This window comes from Gopherus evgoodei, chromosome 3, assembly GCF_007399415.2.
Source record: "Gopherus evgoodei ecotype Sinaloan lineage chromosome 3, rGopEvg1_v1.p, whole genome shotgun sequence".
In the NCBI taxonomy this organism is placed as follows: Eukaryota; Metazoa; Chordata; order Testudines; family Testudinidae; genus Gopherus; species Gopherus evgoodei.
The window spans coordinates 200,485,962-200,505,077 of NC_044324.1; the positions used below are offsets into that span (position 1 = coordinate 200,485,962).

At 43.5% G+C, this 19,116-nt stretch overlaps 1 protein-coding gene across 4 annotated transcripts in view; it reads left to right on the forward strand.

The window, feature by feature from the left end:
* Positions 1-18,907, forward strand: part of CCDC85A (coiled-coil domain containing 85A) — a 175,204-nt gene extending 156,297 nt beyond the window's left edge. For 2 of the 4 annotated variants that reach the window (XM_030557822.1, XM_030557823.1), the window contains one exon: positions 16,867-18,907. In XM_030557822.1, coding sequence (XP_030413682.1) covers positions 16,867-16,956 — 90 coding nt within the window. In that variant the 3' untranslated portion in view covers positions 16,957-18,907. Of the gene's footprint in view, positions 1-4,857; positions 4,978-11,486; positions 11,586-16,866 lie in introns of all 4 variants that reach the window. The other 2 variants (XM_030557820.1, XM_030557821.1) reach the window with 2 other exon arrangements.
* Positions 18,908-19,116: the final 209 nt, after the last annotated feature.

The following is a 19,116-nucleotide window of genomic DNA, read 5'->3' on the forward strand; positions in this document are numbered from 1 at the left end:
CATGTGTTCAGCATACAGTTTATGATGTCTATATAGGAGCATTCTCATTTCTGTAGCTATGCTTTTATTTCTAGGATTTTTCACACATGGGGCTCAGTCCCACAATCTCAGTGTGCTGTGAATTCCCAGAAAGTCTCAGGATCAGGCCCCTTGTCTGTAATAATCAGACAATTCTCTGTTACCTTCATCTTGTGCAGTCATTTACACTTTGCACTGGTGTACATATCTATATCAGGGGTAACATAATGGAGATGCAGGCCCGAAATGTTTTCATAAAATCACTCAGAACATACAAACTCAGGCTGTTTCTTATGCAATATTGTCAGGGAATTCAGTTGCATGTCACTTCCCTGTGCCTATTCTCCCCCGGTCAGCCCCTTTGTGTTTTCTATTTAGATTGAAGGCTCTTTGGGAGAGAGACTGTCTCATATTATGTTTGCAAAGGACCTAGCACAATGAGGCACTGATTTTCATTGGAGGTCCTTGGCACTATTAACTATTATGATTATAACAGAAAAGCATTCCCATTTCTACAGAACAAATAATTAGGGAATTTTGTATGTAATACAGTGTTTCCAACAAAAAAAAATGTTAGAAGGAGACACATTTTCCTCTATTTTAGCAACTTCTAAATGCTTTCTTTTGCTTTGCTTTGCTTTGCATGATTTTCTTTCTTTTTCAATTAACTTCTGTCTGAAGGATGAAAACAGCAAGGGATCATATTAGAACAGTCAAGTTGAAAAGATCGTCCGCGCCTCCTAAGTGTATTACATAGCTGTTTCTCTCTGTGGTGTTATTGGGTTGCTATTGCAAGGCAGTATTTTTAGCATTTCACCGAAGTAGGCTGCTAGATAAGGTTTCTTCAGCACAGCAGTTTTGCCTTTTGCTCCCTATTGTTGTTATAGGAACTCCTTTGAATACTGCAAGTTGAGGTGCTCAAACAGCAAATATTTACTAGTGAAGTTATTGCAGCACAATGCCAACTCTAAGTCCCTGTTGAAAAGAATTACTAACTGTTGTTGTTTGTTGTTTAAATGCTTAGATCAGTGGCTATTATGATTTTACTGTTTCTATTACAGAAGTACCTAAAGGCCCCAGCTAAGCACATAGGCCATGTCTACACTAGGGATGCTTTACCAGTATATCTATACCATTATACTACACTGGCAAAGTGCTTTTAGTGTTGATGCAGCTTTTACTGGCTTCTGTCTATGTAGCTATGTCAGTCAAGATTCACACCTCTGGCCGGCATAGCTATGCTGGATGAAGTCTATAGTGTAGACATGGTCAATGTGAGAGAGAGGCCCTGCCTTGTAGAGTTTACAAATGTAAATGGTCAAGACAGATGAAGAGTGAGAGGTGAAGCAGAAGAAGAGTGGGGAGTGACTTACCAAGGTCTTACAGTAGATCAGTGGCAGAGGCAGTAATACAACCCAGCTTTCCTCAGTGCAGGAATCGGCAACCTTTGGCAGGCAGCTCACCAAGGTTAGCACCCTGGTGGGCTGGGCCGGTTTGTTTATCTGCTGCATCTGCAGGTTTGGCCAATTGCAGCTCCCACTGGCTGCGATTCGCTGTCCCAGGCCAATGGGGGCTCTGGGAAGGGGCGGCCAGCACATCCATCAGCCCGCACCACTTCCCACAACCCTCATTGGTCTGGGACGGTGAACCATGGCCAGTGGGAGCCACAATTGGCCAAACCCGCAGACGCATCAGGTAAACAAACCGGCTCAGCCCACCAGGGTGCTTACCCTGGCAAGCTGCGTGCCAAAGGTTGTCGATCCCTGCTTCAGTGCTTCATCCACTAGATCATGCTGGTCCTCAAACTCTTTATGCTTTGGTATCCCCTTAGGGCACATCTACACTGCAGTAAAAGGCCCAGGTCAGCTGACTCAGGAGCGTGGGGCTAACAGTTGCAGTGTGGCTGTTCAGATTTGGGCTGGAGCCTGCACAGAGTGTGAGTCTCAGAGGCTGGGGTCCAGCCTGGGCCCAAGCTTCTACAGTGCAATTTTCACCCTGCAGCCTAAACCCCATGAGACTGAGGATAAGTCTACACTACGGGGTTAAGTTGACCAAAGTTACACAATAAGATGAATAACATGCTGGAATCGGCATAGCTTAGGTCCACTTAGTGCAGTGTCTACACTGTGCTGGGTTGAGGAGAGAAATTCTCCTGTTGACTTGTCTTACGCTTCTCATTCCGGTGGGATGAGTCTATGAGTTGACAGGAAAGGAAAGCTATCTGTGGTCAATTTAGTGGGTCTTCACTAGACCCACTAACTTGACCCCGAGTGGATCGATTGCCACAGCGTCGCTCCCTGGTAAGTATAGACATACCCTGCGTCAGTTGACCCAGGTTCTGAGACGTAGTGCTGTAGGTTTTTTTATTGCAGTGTAGATGTATCCTGCATCTTCTCACGCAAGGCCAGCTGCTACTCTCTTGGCTTTCCCTCTCCCCCTTTGTCTCTGTATCATTGGTGGGTTTTTTTTTCTTTTGAGTTTTTGTATTGTTACATTTTTAAAATTCCTCTCATCAAGGTTGCAAGGGACCTCAGGAGTTCATCTAGTCCAACCCCCTGCTCAAAGCAGGACCAGTCCCCAGACAGCTTTTTGCCCCAGATCCCTAAATGGCCCCCTCAAGTGTTGAACTCACAACCCTGGTTTTAGCAGGCCAATGCTCAGACAACTGAGCTATCCCTTCCCTTTTCCTTCACTGCCTCATTCCCCTACTCACTGGAAGTCTACACTCCTCTCAGAGTGGGAGAAGATCCACTGATGCCACTCATGGCATTTCTGAATGCCACAGGCCAAAAGAAAAGAGAATGGACTTGCCAGGCTGCCGTCTGAGCCATATCTCCATAAATGGGAGCTGCTTCCAAGGCTGGTAACATTTGATGCCATTGCACAAGCAGTGAGAGAATGCAGGTGACTTTCGAGGACCCACCTGTCATTTTATCTTTAGCAGACTGCATATGTTTAAAGTGGGAAAAGGATAAATCAGGAGTCATGTATCTTTCCCCACTCGCACTGCCCCTCACCGAATAAGTACAGCAGTATTTGGGCTGCAAACTCTACAGGGGAATGTTCCAAAATTAAACTCTTCCAGTCAATTTAACTGTAATTAAAAAATCCACTCCCACTCATGTAAACATTTTGATTGAGGTTAGGCATTCTCAAAACCTACTGTGACAGATACAGTGACTTCCTGCAAAATCCTTGGGGAAAAAAAAGTGTACTGAATTAAGTTTAAGTACCTTTTGGAGTCCATTGTATTCAAAATGCAAACTTTGTGTTAATGTGCAATTCTATGTAACTTCAGTAAGGGAGATGTGACTAGTGTAAACCCTGGGAAGTGTTATGAGGATCAAAGGACTATTTAAAACAACGTTCCAGAGAAAAGTGAACTTATGGGGCAAACAAATCTAGGTGAGTTTCCCAGAAAATCTCTAGGGGGAGATGTAGGCAAATATCAAGAGCTCATGTTTTGACGCTTTGCCCTGAGGAGGGGACCTTTGCTGATTACTTGTTCCCAGGGTCCCAAGGTCAAAGACCCAAACTGTATCAATGAGTGACTCTGAGTCCTGAATGTGCTTGTTCTGAACAAAAGCTGTTCTGAACTTGTGACTGCAGAAAAAAATCTTGGTGGGATTTCATGGACTGAATCCTTCCTGAGCCCTTGCTGGAATTGGGACGATCTCTGCTAAGCTTATTAGCATGTGTGTAGGTTTTGTTTATTGTTGTAATACGTTTCCTCCAGGGGTGGCTCCAGGCCCCAGCACACCAAGCATGTGCTTGGGGCAGCATGCCGTGGGGGGCGCTCTGCCAGTCACCGGGAGGGCGACGGGCGGCTCCGGTGGACCTTCTGCAGGCGTGCCTGCGGAGGGTCTGCTGGTTCCGCGGCTTTGGGCCGCGGGACCAGTGGTCCGTGGGACCAGTGTACTCTCCACAGGCACACCTGCAGGAGTCCACGGGAGCCGCGGTACCGGCGACCGGCAGAGCGCCCCCCCGCGGCATGCTGCCGTGCTTGGGTTGGCGAAATGTCTAGAGCCGCCCCTGGTTTCCTCTGTAATGCCTTCACCTTGAAAATATATGTGTTTGCTCAGAATTGGCTGTGTGGAAACTTTTAATTGAGGGTGATTGTTCTGTGTATAGCCTCTGAGTGAGAAAGCAAAGCAGGCCTGCTTGGGTAGTCTGACTTGCTGGGAACTCAGTGTAGGCAGGGAACTGTGCAGCTTGGAATAACCCTTGTCAAGAGGGAGAGAGACACAGGTCTCTTCCCAAGAGAGGTAACAACTGAGGAGCTGGACCATGGAGGTGAAAACAGGTGCAGTTGCCCTGAACTGTGATACTTATATTTGGGGCCAAAACTGTTTACCTTTAAGCTTCACAACACCCTTCTGAAGACTGTCTGTAAGTAGCAGTATCCTAATTTCCCAGATGGGAAAACTGAGCCACAGTGTTTCAGTGACATGCTCAAGATTTCAATGAGGCTCCAGTACAGCAAACTGCTCTGCACAGACAGACCTTGGTAGAACACATTGCAGATTCTAAGTTAGTGGCAAAGCTGAGACTAGAGCCAAAGCATCTTGTTCCTTGTGCTCTAACCACTTAACCATGTTTCATCTCTGTGCTGGTAGGTGACCACTCACAAGGGTAACAAGCATCTTTAGAGAATCAAACTCAGGCAGTTTGATCAATGTAGCTGAGGTGTTTTAGACTTGTCATAGAGATAGGCAAAGGTTTTGAATGAAATATGCCCTCCATGCTCACATGATAAACCCACCTTTTAAAAAAATTTACATCTGCTTATTTAGTTACAAACATCTTTCATTATTAAATAGTTTTTAATTTTCTACTAAGGGTCCCCTTAGGATGCCATCAGGAGCAGATGGGAGTTACTGCTCTCCAAACCATCCAGCTAGCTTCAGTGGACATGTCTCACCTTCTCAGCAGCCTGAAGCAGTGGTAAATGCTATTAAGGTAATACACTCCCATACAGTATGTGCAAAATGTTACGTATGTTGTTTGACATATGTTCCATTGTACTTAGAGCAATATCCCTGCGATATCTTCATATACAACATTATTTTTTATTTCAGTCATGTACTTAAGAGTGTGAGCTCTTTGGTTCAGCGACTATCTCCGTTGTGAGCATACAGTGACTAGCACAATGGTCCCACTGTGTTCCCATAATAAATGATACATATTTTCTTTTATTACTATGATTATGATGAAGGGTGGGACAAGCGTTCTGTGACTAGATGTATTCTCTGCTACAGTATATGTTGAATAATATGAATCACAAACACATTTTTTATAAAAATGAAACCAAATTATACAGTATGCACATGAATGGTATGAACTTTGTCATGTGATTTTAGAGAGTGTGATTATACTACTATGTAGTGCTGAAAACGATGCACGATAATCTCTTCAGTTCTCATGCTAACTTTGGTCCAGATTGTGAACCTCTTTCTTACTTTGCTGAGCACACAAGAAATAGTCCTGTTGATTTCTAAGAAATTATGTGAGCAAAGAGCTCACAGTCTGACCCTTTGTGACTTTAGCAGCAACTACTTCACTTAATGAAACAAAATGTTACAATGACCCGTCAGGAGGTATCTAGCATATCATGAGATTTCTCATGGCAATTGTGCAAGTACACGGTCCCACCACTATATATGCCTCAGCTATGCAATAGAAATCTTTTCTCTTTTCGGGACAGTTTGGACAATTGTGTTACTAATTGACAGAGAAAGTCATGACCTAATGGTCTGAGCATATATCATAACCTAGTCCCAGATTTGGACCTTAGCGTCCAAAATATGGAGGTTAGCATGAAAACCTCCAAGCTTAGTTACCAGCTTGGACCTGGTAAAGCTGCCACCACCCAAAAAATTAGAGTGTTTTGGGGCACTCTGGTCCCCCCAAAAAACCATCCCTGGGGACCCCAAGACCCAAATCCCTTGAGTCTCACAACAAAGGGAAATAAACCTTTTCCCTTCCCCCCTCCAGGTGTTCCTGGAGAGAGACACAGAAGCAAGCTCCGTGACTCTAAACAGAGGGACTCCACCCTCCCCGTTCCCAGTCCTGGAAAACAGAATTACCGAGAGCCAATCTCTCTTCCCCCCTCACCCAGAGGGAATGCAAAGTCAGGCTAGTAAATCTAACACACACAGATTTCCCCCTGACTTCTTCCTCCCACCAATTCCCTGGTGAGCACAGACTTAATTCCCTGGAGTTCCCCACTAAAGAAAAACTCCAACAGGTCTTAAAAAGAAAGCTTTATATAAAAAGAAAGAAAAATACATAAAAATGGTCTCTCTGTATTAAGGTGACAAATACAGGGTCAATTGCTTAAAAGAAATATGAATAAACAGCCTGATTCAAAAAGAATACAATTCAAAGCACTCCAGCAACTATAGACATGTAAATACAAAAAAACATATAAATCACTATCTGATCTTTTGTACTTACAACTGGGAAAGAGAAGATTAGAAAGGCAGGGGACAGAAAAAATCACTTCTCATAGCCGAGAGAGTACAGGCAGAAGACAAAGAACTCAGAAACAAACTTCCCTCCACCCAGACCTGAAAAAGTCTGGTTTCCTGATTGGTCCTCTGGTCAGGTGCTTCAGGTTACCTCTTTCCAGGTGTAAGAGACATTAACCCTTAGCTATCTGTTTATGACAGCATAGAACCAGGAACTCCCAGGTCTGACAGTGATAACCTTCTGTGAGGTATGGGGGAATCATTCTTACACAGCTTACTCATTTGAAAATGGGAATAATACTCATTGTAACTCCTTACCTGCCATACCAGGAAATGACATAAGGATAAATTAGTTAGTTAAGGGGCCCAGTTTTGCACTCCTCACTCAGACAAAAGTGCCAGTGAAGTCATGTGGATGGGTGACATTGAATTCTCCTACATAAAGCTTGAGTAAACAGCTTTTATGCTGGTTAAATGTTTAGGCGTTGTGGCAGTGAAAGCCATTCCTTCAGCAGAATGTCAGGGTTTGGGCAGCCTCTCCACATCCACTACTGTACCTTAGGACTAGCCTCCTGCCACCTGCACATAATTGAGGTTCCTGTGGCTGCTCCCCTACACCCAGTCTGCTTGGGGGCAGTGCAAATCCCAGCCCTGTAGTATCCAGGGGTGGGGAAGCCATTCAGTTTTCTCTGTGCTTGAGAAGTGCATGTTTCAGCAGCACCAACGGTCTCGTGTGTGCCCTCCACAGATGGGTGAATTTCACCTGCTGTCATTATGGAAAACAAAGCTGCTTAAAACAACTTAGCCTAGAGATCATGTGGATGTACAAAATAAGATTATTGTAGTTATCTCTGTATAGCCTCTGGCAAATTGCTTTGATTGGAACAATTATCAACATGCTTTTGATAGTGTCTGATAGTGTAAGTGGATGTGTTTACAGTGGTAAAGTACTCATTAGGGTTATTAAAATGGTTAGATGTATACAAAATTTAGTTTTCTGTGATGTGATGCCCCTGCTTTTATCCTGATAGGAATTGTATCAGCAGGCAGAAATAGAGATGAACGATGCTAGGCATTTTCCTGTGTGTGCTAAATTTTATCCAGTTAAATAAAATTTCTTCCTTTCAGCCAGACTGAAAAATGTATACGAGTCCTGATCCCTTGAAAAGAGGTGGTCACAAACAACACATAAGACAACTCCCTCCACTGCCCTGTCTCCAAGAATAAGCTCACTTGGACCTCTGCCTCTCTTGGGCCTGGTCTGTAATGGAAAGTTACCTGTATAACTGTTTTGATTAGGGGTGGTACAAGCCCTAGTATGAACACAGTTATACTAGCATACCGGTGCCTTTTCCTGGTAGAGCTTATTCCATTTCTATATAGGAATAGCTATGCCAGTAGAAGGCCCCTTTATACCAACAACACTCTATCTACAGTAACGGGATTGTTCCACTTTAACTACGCTGGTATCTATAAAGTGAGGAAAGCTTTTGTGTATAGATAAGCTTGGAACTCTCATGGAATCTCTGTACTTAAACGCAGTCCCTTGTTGTTGCCTCAGCCCCAACGCAAGGCCTTGTCTACATTAGAAATTTGTACTGATTTTTTTTTAAACTACGCTAGTGAAACTTCTGCAGGAATGTCTGCACTAAGGAAAGTTAAGGTGAATCATCTAAATGCCTGAAGTCAGTGTAAGCACATTAAACCCCTGTGTGGATGATGTCATTCCGGAGTAAATTGGTCTTAATTTGCTGTAACTTAATCCTTTACTCCTGAGTTGATGTCATACCTTTAGTTGGTTTACAAGTCCTAACTGTAGACCAGGCCTAAGGCTCCTGACTTAGGATCACTGAGGGTATGTCTACACAGGGATAAAAGACTTGTGGCATGGCAGGAGCTAGCCTGGGTCAGCCGATTCAGGCTTGTGGATCTTGGGCTGTCGGGGCTCCAAATCTCTGTGTGGACATTCAGGCTTGGGCTGGAGCCCAAGCTGTGGGACCCTCCACCATCACAGGGTCCCAAAGTTAAAGATGTTTAGGCTAAAGTCTGAGCCTAAACATCTACATAGCGATTTTTCAGCCTGGCAGCATGAGCTCTGGGACTCGAGCCAGCTGTGGGTTTTTTATCCCTATGTGTAAGATGAAGTGGGCCACTGACCCTCCTTTTGTGCAGATGCTCTGCAACATAAAGGAATTTCAGAAAGTTTTATTTTCCATTCAGGAGTTACTTAACCCTCAAAAACCCTTTAAGAACTGTCTAGATAAGGCGAGGTATCCTTAGTGTTTGTACCTCAGTGACTCAGAACATAGAAGAGAGTAGCACCTTTCACCATCACCATGTATATATTTAGCAAAAATAAAATAAATTAGATCTTTTTTGTTTTCCTCAAAACTGAAGTCTATTAAACATTAAGTTGATTTTTAATACAATTCTCTGGAGCACACAAAAAGTCAGCTCCTATGTGGTGTATCTCGGAAAGGTGCCCCCCAAAGCTTCAATTTAGTAAAGCAGGGCTGCCCAGAGGATTCAGGGGGCCTGGGGCAAAGCGGGGGAGCGGACATAAAGAAAGGCGCCACCCACTGCGGTGCTTGTACTCACTGGGCAGCGCTCCAAGTCTGCGGCGGCGGGTCCTTCACTTGCTCCGTGTCTTCGGCAGCACTGAAGGACCCACCGCCAAAATGCTGCCTATGACCCAGAGTGACTGAAGGGCCCCCCACCGCCGAAGTGCCACCGGAGACCCGGACTGCCTCCAGGAGAGTGAAAATTAAAAAGGTGCCTCTAGCCAGGGAAGAGATTCTCGGCCAGGGTTCACGGGGCCCCTGGAGCAAATTGCCCCACTTGCCCCCCCCTACTCCCGGGTAGCCCTGTAGTAAAGCACTTGAGCACATGCTTAAGTTAAGCATGTGTTTAAATTCCATGGACTTCAAAGTTAAGTGCGTGTGTGTGTGTAAGTGCTCTCCTGAATCAGGATCCTCGCCTGAATCCAAATCCCAAGGGCATAGTTCAAAGCACATTGATGTCAATGGGTCCATCGTTTTTGTGCATATTTACAGGAAGATGACTAATTAGCTAATAAAATGGAAAGCATAGGTACCACTCTTGCTTGTGACAAGTAGAACGTTTGCACTAAGTCCTCAATCCTAAATGGGAAGAGGTTAACTTCTAGGAACCGATATTAAATGAGTAGGTCTGAGTGAATGGCATGGATTTTTTTTATTTGAATCTAATCCATTGAGTGTTTTTACATATGAAATAACAAGATGAACATTTTATATGGAAGCACATGCTTTTATGTTATGTCCAGAATTATTTTATCACCCAAAAGCCATATTTCCATGTAGAGATACAGTAGAACCTCAGAGTTACGGACACCTTGGGAATGGGGGTTGTCTGTAACTCTGAAATTATAGTAACTCTGCAAATGACGTAATGAACTTAAGACATGGGGGAATTGGGGCTGCACTGCAGGGTTGGGGGGGGGGTCAGGACTCCCAGCAGGGTGTGTGTGTTGGAGCTTCTGACTTTAAGGGCCACCAAGGCTTCCAGCGGGGGGGCTCAGGGCTTCTGCCCCCCCAGGAGCACCAGGGCTCGGGGCTTTAGACCTGGAGGGAGCACTGGTCCTTGGGTTTCAGGTTAGCCCCACAGCTTAGCTTCTGGTTTCAGCCTTGCAGGGAGCACTGGGGCTCAGGGCTTCAGCCCCAAAGCTCCGTTCCCAGCTTCTGAATCGCCAGACTGCTCCTGGTTTCAGCGGGGGAATGGCACCAGGCAGAGGTGCTGACTTTCTGTGTTCCCAGGGGCTCAATCCCCGCTCTACCCCACGCCCTGCCCCCACTACACTCTTTCCCCCAAGCCCCCAATCCTGCCGCACCATTTCCTGTCCCACCTCTCCCTACCCCCACTCTTCCCCGCCCCCATTCTGCCCCTTGCTACTTCCATTCCTCCCTCTCATCCCCAACACCTCCTGTACATCGCTGAACAGCTGACTGTTGGGGGTGGGGGGCGCTAGGAGAAAGGGAGAGGAGCTGATTGGTGGGGCCTGCCAGTGGGCTGAGCACCAACTATTTTTTTTCCGTGGATGCTCCAGCCCCAGAGCACCAATGGAGTTGGTGCCTGTAGGACCAGGGATTGGAGCTTGAGCTTCACAGCTCTGTTCCTGGCTTCAGCTGGGGCAGGGAACTGGGGCTTGGGGCTTCAGCCCAGCAGCTCCACTCCTGATTTCAGCAGGAGTGGCAGGATCGGGGCTTTAGCTACAGGGTGAGCGCTGGGACTGAAACCAGTACTCCCCTCATAGCTCAAGCCCCAGCACCCCTGGGGCTGAAACCAGGAGCAGAGCTATAAGGCTGAAGACCCAAGCCCTGGCACCCCCTGTGGAGCTAAAGCCAGGAACAGAGCCATGGTGCTCCCAAGGGTCAAAAGCCCTGAGCCCCACCCCTGCCTGGAGCCCGACCGCCCCTCTCCCCTGTCTCCGACCCTGCAGCTGCAGCCCCAACCCTCCATGGCTGAGGCCCAGAGGCTTGAGTCTAATGCCCTGAGGCAGTACAGTATTTGCTTTTTTTCTCTTTTTCCTATGCGCTACTGTCTGATTGATGACTTCCAGTTTGACAGGGTGTCTGGTTGATTGGTAAGTCTGTAACTCTGGTGTTTATATCCTTTAGGTTCTACTGTGTACAAGTTCCATGTAGGTTATAGACTGATGTAAGGTGCAGCCCTTTTCATATCTTAAGGCCAAAAGAGACCATTCTGGTCATCTGTTCTGACCTCCTAATTTTTGCATCAAGTTTTTAAATTTAGTCCAATTTCATTGTGTACTGGAGGAATTGTGTGCTGACTGCATACTCTGATCTGCTTCATTACACTTAAATCTATTATTCAATTACACGTGCATATTCTTACACTGAAAAGGCCTTTTTAGAGGTTAAATTTCTTAATGTTCTTATTGTAGCTGAAGAACAAATTTCATTTGTAAAATAAAATTTACTTTTTTTTTAACATACCCAGGTCTTGGAAGCTCAGGAAAATATAGATCGGCAGCATGGTAAAGAATATGATCATGACCTTAGTGAGACAGAAAAAGCTATAGTCAGAGAAATGTGCAATGTAAGTTTAATGTGCTTAATTTTGTATTCTGTACTGAAACCCGAAACAGTATTTGTATCCAGGTTATTAATATTTAAAAATTGCTGACAATGTGCCTTTAAAGTTTTCATATAAAAATTAAGCCAATTATACTCTGATTTTTCAATAATATAATTTACTGAATTTTTACGAACTAAATAATCATTGCACTTTGGTCAGCGTATTTTATGTTTATAATATATAAATATATCTCTATAAAGAGAGAAAGTGGTCCAATGGATAAGACACTAGAATGGGACTCAGGAGACCTGGGTTTTATTCACAGCTTTGTCATCAAAACTAGGATGTTAAAAGATGTCTAATCTCTGTGTGACATTGGGCAGGTATACACCTCTACCCCGATATAACGCAACCGGATATAACACGAATTTGGATATAACCCGGTAAAGCAGCGCTCCGGGGGGGCAGGGCTGCGCGCTCCAGCAGATCAAAGCAAGTTCGATATAACGCAGTTTCACCTACAACACAGTACGATTTTTTTGGCTCCCGAGGACAGCGTTGTCATAAACAGATGGTTAATGGTTAATGTCTCTTTTACCTGTAAAAGATTAAGAAGCTCAGTAAACCTGGCTGACACCTGACCAGAGGACCAATAGGGGCACAAGATACTTTCAAATCTTGGTGGAGGGAAGTCTTTGTTTGTGCTTTTTTGTTTGGTTCGTTGTTCGCTCTCAGGACTGAGAGGGATGGGACATCATTCCAGGTTCTCCAAATCTTTCTGAATCAGTCTTCCATGTTTCAAAATTGTAAGTAGTAGCCAGGCAAGGCAGATTAGTCTTATGTTTCTTTTCTCAACTTGTAAATGTGTCTTTTTGCTGGAAGGATTTTTACCTGTGTTTGCTGTAACTTTGAATCTAAGGCTGGGGGAGGGTCCCTGTAGTCTATATGAATCGGAGTACCCTGTAAAGCATTTTCCATCCTGATTTTACAGAGATAACTTTTACTTAAAAACTTTCTTTTTAAGAACCTGATTGATTTTTCCTTGTTTTAAAATCCAAGGGATTGAGTCTGAACTCACCAGGGATTGGTGGGGGGAAAGGAGGGGGGATGGTTAATTCCTCCTTGTTTTAAGATCCAAGGAGTTTGGATCGGTGTGAAGCCTCTCAAGGCAACCCAGGGAGGGGAAAGTCTGGGGGGAAAAGGAGGAGGATGGTTAATTTCTCCTTGTTTTAATACCCAAGGGGTTTGGATCTAGGTTCCCCAGGGAAGATTTGGGGGAACAGAAAGTGTGCCAGACACTAAATTCTGGCTGGTGGCAGTGTACCAGATTTAAGCTAGTAATTAAGCTTAAAAGTGTTCATGCAGGTCCCCACTTTTTGTACCCTAAAGTTCAAAGTGGGGGAAAAAACCTTGACAAGCGTTATATCGGCGTAGAGTTGTATTAACATCTTGGTGCCTCCATTTTACCATCTATAAAATGCTAGTGATAATTACCCACCTGTACACGGAGCTTTGTGATTTATGGATAAAAAGTATTTTCTAAATGATAAATATTGTTATAGAAATCCATAAAACTTCCCAATAGTTATGTAATTTCATGTCTGAAATGTTCATGTATTATGTCTGACACAATCATTTCTTCCCAATGCACTTATGTTTTGCGTTTTAAATTTAACGTTTTTTTAAAAATACTTTTCTTTTTTTTTTCCATCTCCTCAGCATGGAAATGCTAAATGTTTTTACTCTATTATTGCTTAGATATATTCTTTAAACTTTTTAAATGTTTGTTTCTCCTTGGGTTATCCATGTGTATTCAGATGAAACGCAAACCTTTGATTAGCTATTTATTCTTTTGTTTTAATTCTCAATGTAGTTTCCTAGGGCTTACAGAATCATTACTTTGCTCCTGTTTAGCTTTGTTTTTTTTAGGTGAAATATTTGTCATGTGATCATTTTCTCTCTGTATTCTGGGTCAGAGTTTTCAATAGTCACTACTGATTTTTTGGGGTACCTTTTTTTGGGGTGTTCAGTTTGGGACATCTTAAAGGGACCTGATTTTCAGAGGGTAGGTGAGCACGCTAACTGTTGAGACCCCAAAATGACTAGTCAAGTCTGAAAATTTTGTTTTTGTTTTTAAAATATTTATCTACCATGTGGTTTTTCAGTTTATAAAATGTCTGCATCTCAGAATATGAAGGCCTTGTAATGTTTTCAGCACACTTTCCATCCCTAAGGATTCCCCTAACTTACACTAAGGGGCACATTTTCCCCTCAGGACGCATGTGTATTCCACACTAATGATGGAAATTATGCCAGTTCCTCAAGAGGAACCATTTCTAACACATTCCTCTTTTTATTCACATTGGGTGTCTACATAACTTTTAAATAGGCCTTTTACTTTGCATTTGTACAGTGCTTAGTACAGTGAAACACGTGGTTTTGATTGGAGCCTCTAGCTACTGTCTTATCACAAGTAACAATCCTAGGTGCAATTGGAGTTATTCTCTCATATTAGCTACTGTGAGCTGGCATTCAAAAGCATGAGAACTTCTGCCCAGCTTGCTGCACTGTAAATCTGCGGTGCTCTAGCATGCTGCACGCTAACTGTCCCGGTGGACCCTACTACTGCTAGTACTTATTGACATACTACTGTTTGTATCAACAGTACATCAGGGCGCACACCACTGGGAAACTTCTAGCATGCGACAGTAGCATCCACATTGCTATTTGGTGCCTGGCTTGCTGGAGCACTGTAGAGTTACTGTGTAGCAAGCTGGGGCATATCTCCTTGTTTAGACATGCCCACACAAATGAGGTTCCAAATACAATTACTTGATTGAGGACAAATGGGCCTTTGTGGGTATTTGTGGCCACTCCTGAGATGTTTGGCCCACATTACTCTGTATTCAGAAAGGTGCCAGTGAAAATCCTAACTGGTACCAAACTCAATATGCTGGAATAGCTTCAAGGCCCGTATATGGGTTGCTTTCCACATGTAAGCAAAGATGGTTGTTGATGGTGATGAGAGATCCCCAGGGCTGGCTCTAGCAATTTCGCCGTCCCAAGCACGGCGGCACGCCACGGGGGCGCTTTGCCGCTCGCCGGTCCCGCGGCTCTGGTGGACCTCCCGCAGGCTTCTCTGCGGAGGGACCGATGGTCCCTTGGCTCTGGTGGAGCTGCCGCAGGCATGTCTGCGGGAAGTCCACTGGAGCCGCAGACCAGCGGACCGTCTGCGGCCACGCCTGCGGCAGCTCCACCAGAGCCGCCTGCCGCCCTCCTAGCAACCCGCAGAGTGCCCCCTGCGGCATGCCGCCCCAAGCACACACTTGGCGTGCTGTGGCCTGGAGCCGGCCCTGGAGATCCCATGTGGTTGTCCCATTCAAATTCTGATATTAACCCCCATGCACCTGATGAAAAGGGTTTTGAACAAGGATCTATCACCTCTTAGGTGAGGGCCCTAACCACTGAGCTATGGGATAGTCTCATGTGAGTCTCCCTAAATCTCACCTGTTGAAGCTGTTCCACTTTGCTAAATAATTGAAATCCCTGGGCTGGAGACAGTGTGACAATGGCTCTGTTGCCTGGTGGATAGGGCAGGGCACTCACCTGGGATCCAGTACCCATGCTCCAATGACTTTCTGGAAAAATAAAGAGGAACTGGGCATCTTTCACATCCTAACCACTGGGCTAAAAGTTATGAGGGAACTTTGCTTCTTAATCCTTACAATTGCTGGGTGACTAGGGAACTTTTACAGCAAAAATTTTGGTTCCAACTAAGTTTGAGGGTTAGGGGGTAGCTGAGTGTGGATTTTGTGAATCCCAGTGGCACCTAAATCTGGGACTTTGGGATTTAGGCACCACTGTGATTCACAGCCTACCACTCACCTGCTGCTTGACCCTGCAGGCACCTAAGTTTTTGCAGTAAAAGTCACCTATGTTTCTGCCTCTCAGCATGTGCGCTGCTGCCACACTTAAGTCCCTTTGCGAAACTAGCCTATAGGTGTCAATTACTGTGCTATAGGTGTGACACTGGTCTCTGGTTATCGACATATTTTCCATGAGTTTTACTGTTACTGTTTTGTTAGGAACAGCCTTTTTGTTCGTTCCACCCATCTCCTTCAAAACAGACAGGGCTCAGGTGACAATGTGGGGCCAATTTGGAACACAAAATTCAGAGGATATTGGGCTCTGGAATCTTGGTTTGGGCCATCCAACTGTCCAAAGACAAATCTCCTCTTCACAGCCCTGTGCTTGAATTTGTACTCCCATATTTCATCTTTACTTCTGACACTGTCTTGCTTCTATTTTTCTTTCTAATAACCAATCTTGTCCAATGATCCAATTCTTGCTGCTTGGAGGTCCACAGAGAGATGCAAAGTCATGTGTTGCTAACTGTTCTTGTTTCCTATGAATACACTCAAGTATCAGAGGGTAGCCGTGTTAGTCTGGATCTGTAAAAGCAGCAAAGAATCCTGTGGCACCTTATAGACTAACAGACGTTTTGGAGCATGAGCTTTCGTGGGTGAATACCCACTTCCTCAGATGCATGTCATGCAGGAAGTGGGTATTCACCCACGAAAGCTCATGCTCCAAAACGTCTGTTAGTCTATAAGGTGCCACAGGATTCTTTGCTGCTTTTATGAATACACTAAATGCTTTCCTAATATTACCTTTCTGTGTTAAGAATTGTTGTAATTGTGGCATGTATTTAATACAGTCATGAATGGGAACAGAGGTGAGGACAAGGAGCAAATCTGTTCACTTGTAGTCCACACTGTGAAAAATCTTGAACATTCTCACTAAAACGTGTATGACCCTGATCCAGCAAAGGCCCTGGAGCATGTGCTTAACTTTAAGTATAGGACCACTTCCGTTGATTTCAGTGGGGCTACTCATGTTCTTAAAGCTAAGAACTTGCTTAAACACTTTGCTGCATTTGGGCCTGTGTGCCTGAAATTGACTTTGATGGGAGTTTTGCCTAATAAACAATTGCATTAAGATTTATAAACCTGACCCTTGTTTTCAAGACAGACATTGCTCCTGAACAGACTTCTAATTAACAGGTGGTCAAAAATGAAGATACTGTATTTCCTTCCAAATATATTCTTCCTTCTTATTTTGTCTCTCTGCCTCTATTTCTGTCTATGCTGAACTGTGTGTGTGTGTGTGTGTGTGTGTGTGTGTGTGTGTGTGTGTGTGTGTGTGTGTGTGTGTGTGTGTGTGTGTGTGTTGCATACAGATACACAAATCCACTTTTGGTTGGATGATACAGCTGACATCTCTTTCTATCACTTGCCTTTAGGTTGTGTGGCGGAAGCTTGGAGATGCTGCAGGTTCATGTCCTGGAATTAGACAACATTTGTCAGGAAATCAATATAAGGGACCTATGTAAAAGGACCTGAGTGTCACCTCTCTCAGAAGATAGAATTTAAATAGCCAGTGACGGATAGAGGGAACTTATTCTATCCACAGTAACTTCTCAGCCGACAACAGGATGTCTACATGCAGTATACATGACTTCTTCGAAACAGTGGTGAAGTGGTTTAAAAAAGTGGATAAACTGACCTAAACTCCATACTCTCCAACTGAGAAGTGGGTAAACTCTGTTTACTCTTGACTACACTACTGCTTTGAAAATTGGCCCAGCTTCTTCATTAAAGTCTTTCAAACAACAGTTATGTACCGTAGAGTCCTGGCACTGTCATTTCAGTGTACTGTATAGTTAAACTCTGCCTCTTAGCCATGGCATTGTCATTCAAAAATACACACTCAGAATGAAAAGATCTGAAAGCTTCTTATTTAAAGCATAATTGGTATTCTGCAGGAGATACACGAACATGATTTTTTTTAAAGATAGTTACAGTGAACCTTCACTGAGTCTGAATGAATTTTCCATTAGGTTTAGCAGGAGTTTTACACCAGAGTGGAGAGACACCAAAAAACTGTGCCTTCAGTCATCACAGTTACAAGAAAGTCAGTTACTTGGTAGCTCACACTTCAGTCTACAGTATTAGTTAATGGTGCTTAGGCAATTTGCAGCTGAAATTATTTTTTTTTTTTAGAATAACTTGCATTTTGAGGTGCTAAAAGACCATAAAATTTCCTAACCAGCTAGTAGTGTAGCAAAAACTACAGTACATGTAGTAAAACACAATTTCTTTCTAAATGAAAGTGAAGATAGACATTTTTCATTCTCTTTGGTGCATGCCTCCTGGAGACATACCTGATGGGCACCATCCCTTGAAAAGAACACTGAGGTAACAATATTTAAGACCTCAAACCAAAACCACCATCAGAGTTCTTTTCTGAGAGCATTTTCCAATTGCCAGTGCTAATTTCAACCACTTAGTTTAGAGACATGCTGTTTTATTTAGCTAAAATATGAGTCTAAAAGATTGCACTACTTTTATGAAAAGCTTTCCTTGCCTACTGTAGTGTTCTTTCAAAGAAAACTTTTATCCTTCTCAAAGCATGTCTTTAATTTATTCTGAGGCTAAAAGCTCTTGTTCAGATTGCCTGAGTTTTGACCAGGAGGTGCCCTAGATGTGCTTAGTTTGTTTTTTTCTATGTGTATAACATTAGATTGTGTGTATTGAAATGCTGTGATAGGTATTTCTTGTATATCTAAATGCAACAATACTTTCTTGTATGAATGTGCGACAGGCTTGTGACTGAATGCTGTTGCTTAACTTTTTACCATAGCTGAGCATCAAAAAATAGGAATGCAACAATTCCCAGGTTTTGGGTTTGTTCTTGATTACTAAAATTTGATTCAAAGGTGATATCCTCTGTTTTTTGTGGGCTTGTTATATGTTGTATTACTGGTTTGTAGCTAGTGGAATGTAGTTGGGCTGCTGTGCAACCTTTTTTATGTGGTAGTGTAAAATCAGCTTCCTGTCTTCAGAAAACTGTTATGGATTAATTTGTGGCGGTAATTATATCTGTTCTGTCATTTTATTTGGTACCGTTCAACATAGTTGTAAGGCTTCCAATCCAGCATTCCTTTTTCAGGCACAACTCTTATTGATTCCTTTTCCTTGAGTGAGGACTGCAGAATCTGGCTGTTAATTTGAAACATGGCATTTTTAAAATAGTTATTATATATGTATAAAAAATGCTTCTTACATTTCCATATTTTTCTCTCAAGCAGTTTTATCATTAAACTTAAATTGTTGTATTCCTATAATATGTGGGGAGGGGGAAGTAAAACAGTAGTATTTACCTGCAGGGGCTAATTCAAGGGACACTGGTCTTTTGACGTTACACTTGTGTAAATTTTGATACTGTATTAAAACTATTTTTTTACAGTTCTGCATACAATTGGGTATCAAGTATCTGTGTTCATCTTAGCAATGGTAATAAATTATTTAATCCCATAGTTGTTTGCTTTCTTTTAATGATGCATTTCATGAGATATGCAAACTGATGCCAAAAGCAAATTCTGTTCACTGAGAGATCTATTCTAAATACTTCTTCTATAGCAATTACATTAGTGTTCAAAAATACATAATCTAGCTCTATCTCCCAGTGCAGTCACTGGAAGAACTGGATG